The 6,000-nt window shown below is 50.8% G+C and overlaps 1 protein-coding gene across 1 annotated transcript in view; it reads right to left on the reverse strand.

The window, feature by feature from the left end:
* PLA2R1 (phospholipase A2 receptor 1) overlaps positions 1–5,646 on the reverse strand; it is a 118,826-nt gene extending 113,180 nt beyond the window's left edge. Inside the window, 1 exon segment of the mRNA XM_021074789.1 lies at positions 5,118–5,646. Coding sequence (XP_020930448.1) covers positions 5,118–5,247 — 130 coding nt within the window. The 5' untranslated portion in view covers positions 5,248–5,646.

Here is a 6,000-nt window from a genome sequence, read left to right on the forward strand (position 1 = left end):
CCAGCAATCTCATGGTTCCTAGTCAGATTCGTTTCTGATGCGCCATGACGGGAACTCCTAATTTTCTTCCTTTTTAGCCCGTATTTCTTGAATCGACATTTTCTGCTCCTCCATATTCCCACCAGGAGTGACTTAGCTCAGGTCATCAGCGTCTTTCTTTATGGGCCATTGCTTTAACCTTATAGATGCTCTTTGCTTCCCTTCAGAATTACCCTCTTCCAATCCCAAACTGACCATTACATTCTTAAACATAGAAGTGTGATCCAGTTCCTTTTCATCCAAACTCACGAGACCCTTCTCAGCGGTACCCAATTTGTTCAAACAGAAGTTTTTTTCTCTTCCAAAGAGTGCCTCAAAATAAACTTGTCATTTCCTCCTCTCTCACTTGCTTTCAAATATAGACAGGCCAGTTTCTTAGTGACCCTCTTCTGGAGATCTGCTCCATCCACAGTCCCTAGTGGGGCAGCCCACATGCACAACTCACAGCCCTATCCCCCCAACCTACTAGCCATGGCAAGGCCTCTGATTCAAAGGCAGAGCACAGGGACCAGCCAGCCTGCTTTGACCAGTGTGGCCAGATTCCTCTCCCAGGAAATTAAGGGACTTTGCCAAAGATGCCATGGGAACTACACATGAAAAGTCCTGCAAGTCAAAGCAAAAGAAACCAGTCCACAGAAAGAGAACCAACCAGGGGCCACCCAGCAGCCCTTGAGACAGAGACACAGAGAAGGTAGTTGCTTCATCTCAGTGGCCAATTCTGTTTCCAGGAGGCCCGGCTGCACAGGAGAACCTGTCCATGGGTCTCCTTCTACCCTGACATCCAGGCCCACGTTTGTCTGAGTGACCTTCAGCGACCCTCTTTCTTGCAACCAAAAGAACCCATATGAGAACTCTCAGTGCACTGAACTACTGTTGCCCAACACGTGATTCTGTGCCTTTGCACATGTTCTCTGCTTTCCCCGAGTGCTCTAGGTCCCATGTGGCAACTGTCTACCTCTCCTTCAGGAAAACAAATGCCCTTTTGTGACTCCCTGGCCCTGCTCAGGCCAGTCCTTCCTCTGCATCCCTTTGCTCATCCTTGGTTATCAAAACATCTGCTGCACTGGTTTGTAATTGTTTGTGTTTCTGCATCAGAGTCTGAAGTCTCAGCCTCTTGGGAACAGTGTCATATCCGACTCATATTTTTATCTCCCCAGTATGGGGGTGAATAGCAGATTCTGTTGGTCCCGCATCCACACGGCCTCCTCTGGAGGTCACTGACCTGAGATAGTTCCTGTAGTCTGGCTGACTTTCTGTCTCCCTGCCTGATGGTGCCTCATGCAGGCCAAAGTGCCAGCGGCTTAGTGTCCCAGGAACACCCTCCCTTACTGAGGGGTGGGCGTTGGCTTCCTGCCCCTCGGTGAGTCCACTGTGTTCTTCACTGTTTTCTTTATAGTACCTCAGAGGGGCCCTTGTGACATTGAGCCAAAGTCACCTATAAAGGCTTTCTTCCCTTCCTGCCTCCTTTGTTCACTCCCTTGCCTTGCCTTCTGGAATCACCTCCCAAATGAATTATGGGCATCCTGATAAATTCAGGGATAGCTTTTGGGTGAACCCAAACCAAGAAGGGAGATAAAGCACATGATGCTTGACAGATAGTGAATGAGCACCTGAGGCCTTCAGCTCCTTACCCTTCTTCCTGCGGGCACAGGACGTTGAGGGACACCCCCACTCCTCTACTCTGGGTTCACTTTCTGCTTCCCAGATAGGGCCCCATGGTCAAGCACTTTGCCCTCACACTCATCAGCACCCTCACTTCCCTTGGTCACTGGCCATTCAGAAGAGCTACCCTGACAGTCCCCAAGGATTGACACAGCCATGGGCTCCCTCTGCCCCTGCTGCTGGTAAGCTGGGTGCTGCAGAGGAAGGTCTCCTACTATGCCTGTTGGGGCCATTTCATATTGATTGTTTTCAGCCCCCAAGACAATTTCAGAATCCTTTCACTTGCCCCCAGATCATTCCTTTAGCAACCCCTGCAGAGACCATGCCTACCTTCCCCCAGGATGCCCTGTTCCCTTCTTCATTCTCTCCTCTGCCCTCCCAGTATCTGGGGTATTTGACTGAGTGAAGTTATCAGGTTCTAGGTCTCGCCAGAAGAAGGACTCAGATTTCAGAACCACAGTGATGCCCCTGGGTATAGCAAATAGAGGTAGGAGAGAGGCAGCAGATATGCCAAGCACAGTGCTGGGCAGGGAGGTAAGTAATTGTTACAGGGCTGTCAATTCATCAAAATGGTCTGGACTGGCCAGAGGAAGATGGTATTGTGGTGATATTGAAACAAAAGGACAGTACTTGGGTAAGTGCTTTTCTAATTTTTTTTTATTTTTTTATTTTTTTAAGGGCGCACCCTCGGCATAAGGTAGTTCCCAGGCTAGGGGTCAAGTCGGAGGTGTAGCCGCTGGCCCACACCACAGCCACAGCAACACTAGATCCTTAACCCACCAATCGAGGCCAGGGATCAAACCTTCGTCCTCATGGATGCTAGTCAGATTCCATTTGGCTGAATCAGAACTCCAGGTATTATTATTAGTCCCATGTTTCATATTTGAAGAAACTGTAGAGAGAGCTTGAGTAACTTCCCCAAAGTCACAGAGTGGTAGAGTCAGGATTTGAACCAGACATTCAGGTTCCAGGGTCCATGAACTTAACTACCATATGACACTACATCTACTGTTTGTTTTTTTTTCCGGGGAGGGGGGGGTCCTTTTAGGGCAGCACCCCGTGGCATATGGAGTTTCCCAGGCTAGGGGTTGAATCAGAGCTGTAGCCGCTGCCGGCCTATGCCACAGCCACAGCAACGCCAGATCCAAACCGCGTTGGCAACCTTCACCATAGCTCAAGGCAACGCTGGATTGTTTAACCCACTGAGCGAGGCCAGGGATCTAACCCGAGTCCTCATGGATACTAGTCGGGTTCATTACCGCTGAGCCATGACGGGAACTCTGACATCTACTGATTTTTTAATACAAATTTATTGATGAATGATTGAAAAGTCAGCACAATACCATCCATCATCAGCCTCTCAAGACTGAGATGCTTATAATAAATAAGAAATCAATCAATAATACCTATCAAAGAAATTTCCAGATGGAAAATACTATGTATGTAATCTGCCTGGCATTATTAATTTCCCTTATTAGAGAATATGAAACTGACGTAGATGAATATTTTCTCCTGATTGCTCTGGGGATGCCAATCCTGGCTAAAAGTAAGTCAGAGTCATAGTTAAAAGTCAATCAATGTAGTACAGTGAACACCGTGGGAAACCAAGGCACCCAAACACAGCTAAAAAACATGGCTTTATCTTAGCTTCTACGTCTGGAAAATGGATGGCTGGAGTAGACCATGTCTCAGGTCCCCTCCAACACTAAGATTTTGTTTTTTCACCTTTGAACAAACAGGAAAAACTTGATTTTAAATTAACCACCTAGATTATACTTAAAATTCCACAGATGTGGGTGCTTGGAGTCAAGGAGCTGTGTGAGGATTGGAACATTCAATGCCACACAATCTCTGTGCTCTTTAGAAGTTAACAGCAGAATTTTCTTCTCTGAAGAATCTCAACGTCAACTTGTCAAATGATTTTAGGTTTGCAAACTGTCACCTGGAGTGTACAGGAGGCAGTGGATGATTTTAACTTCAGGGTGTCCTTTATTATTAAGAAGAGGCATGGATTAGAAACCATCTCAGCCGGGATTTGGGGCTGCTACATATAGAAGGGATTAGCCCTTCAGTGCTAACCCTGGCTCAGGGGATCACCAGTACATTCTTTCTGGGTGACTAGGTTCCAGCTTCTGTCCTCTGGGCTACTGCCCTCTTCCAGACAGACATCTAGTGCTCCGGCAAAAAGCCACATTTTAAAATGTAAAGGAATAAACGTGGCACAGTTACTGTTAGTGGAGATGGATCACCCCACAAGGTCAAATGTGCATGTGCAGCAGCATTTTTACTGAACTGACGAAGGAGGTAAAAGAGGTCTCTGACCTTTGGCCGCTTCAGAATAAGGATTGCTCAACTTGTCCCTGATAAAGCCTCCTAGGAATGCTAGAGAATACAGTCCAGAGAAGATTACCTCCAGAATATATCCACAATATGTTGAGAGAGGAAAAAATAAACACACATACTGGTGACCCCTTGTTTTACCCCTTCTAATTTTATCCTCAGAGACTGAAAGGATGGAGGCTGCCTGGAGACTCCTCCTGGATTATTTAGCTTTACCCTACCTGCCTCCTCCCTTCACAGAGGGTATTGCACTTGGCCGGGCTCCTCAGAGGTGGCCATACAGTTATGCACGATTGTGGGCTCCTGTAGGACCATCTCTCCTTCTGCCCCTGTATACACCCCTTTATAATCCTATTATAGGATTTATAAACGTTTAATAAACGTTTACATCCGTGTGCTTTGTGGGAGGATCTCACTGGCATTCCACCTGCCTTGCAAAGGATCACACTTAATGCTCAGTGGTCCTATGGATGTCACAAGCCCAATTTTTCTAAAGAGAGAAACTGAGGAGTAAGGAGGGTAACTTGCTCCAGTTCGCAAGTTCACTGGGGCCACAGGGGCTCCTCTTCCCCATCTGGTCTGAGAGGCATTAATAGAGAAAATTGTTTTCTCTCCTTCAGGGGAAAAGGGCAGAGTGGCCTGGCTTGGGGCCACTCTGCAGGTGGCGGCGTACACCCAGAGCGCTTGCTTTGGGAGGGGACGAAATGGAATATCCTTTTGCCGTCATTTATCTGAGAGATGGTCCTCCCAAATAAACAACTCATAAAGTTTACATTTCAAAGTATCTCCTACCCTCCTACGCCCAGCGTATCCCAGACCCCGCCCCTCGCCGCGCCCCCCGCGGAAGCCTGGAGGGGGCCGGGCTGGGGAAGGGGTGCAGGGCCTGGGGAGTGGGGTGCTAGGCCTGTCCCGGTGCAGGACTGGTCCATCCGGAGGGTCTTCTCTGGACTGTAGAGACGTGGTCCACCGTACAATCCCGGCCGCCCTCGTCCGCCCCCAGCTTCGCCCCTTCCTCCTCTTGACCACCCCCGCGTCCGACGTGCCCATCTAGTCCCTCCGGCCCGGGGGACACTCACCCTGCCACTCGTGGAGCCGCTCGGCTGTGAGCGCCACCGCCGTTCCCTCTGCGGAGCCCCGCGGCGTCCCCAGCAGCAGCAGCAGCGGCAGCAGCAGCGACGGCAGCGGCAACAGCGACGGCAGCGGCATCACTAACCACTGAGCTCGCCGGACGCTGGGGGTCAGGCCGCCAGAGGGGTCAGCGCTGCAGCCGAAGCGCCCGGCCCAGCGGTGCGGGAGGCGGGACTGCAGCCTCTTCCGCGCTCCACCCCTCCCCGGGGGCCTCGCCGCCCCTACGCCCGGCAGACCCCCTCGGTCACCCCTGTCGCCACGGCGTGAGGGTTATGGGCTGGAAGACGGGAAAGTCGCGGAGCTTTTCCCAGCCCTACCCACTCTGTCTTCGAGCAAGAGGAGGGAGAGGGGTGGACCATCTGCCGATCCCAGAAATTCCTGCCTTTGGGGTGGGGAGAGAGGAGGGGTGAGGCTGCTCTGTGCACGCTCCTCCTGCTTCCAGCCTTCTCTCTCCTTCCTGGGGGAGGCCGAATAGGAGTTGGGGGTGAGCGAGTTAAGAATCCCTGGGACAGGAAGTCTGACATCTGGGTTTGCAAACCACCCGGATTCTGGTAAACACTGCGGGTTTGGCAGCAGGCAGCTTAGAGTAAACCGAGCTGCTCCGTGGACCCAAGCGCTTCTGGAGCGCTTTTGGAGCGTTTTTGAACCTCTGCTCGCTTGGAATGTGGAGCCCAGAGGTCCCTGGGGGAGCACCGGGGTCTCCATCCTCCTTACTCCAGAGTACCCTGAAGGTTCTTCCATTTTGGGCTCCTTTCCTGTTTAAAAACAATCACCCCTTCCATCTTCTTGGATCCCCCAACCCAGCTAAACAACTGGGTTATCCTGTGTTAC

This window comes from Sus scrofa, chromosome 15 (assembly GCF_000003025.6).
Source record: "Sus scrofa isolate TJ Tabasco breed Duroc chromosome 15, Sscrofa11.1, whole genome shotgun sequence".
Classification (NCBI taxonomy): domain Eukaryota; kingdom Metazoa; phylum Chordata; class Mammalia; order Artiodactyla; family Suidae; genus Sus; species Sus scrofa.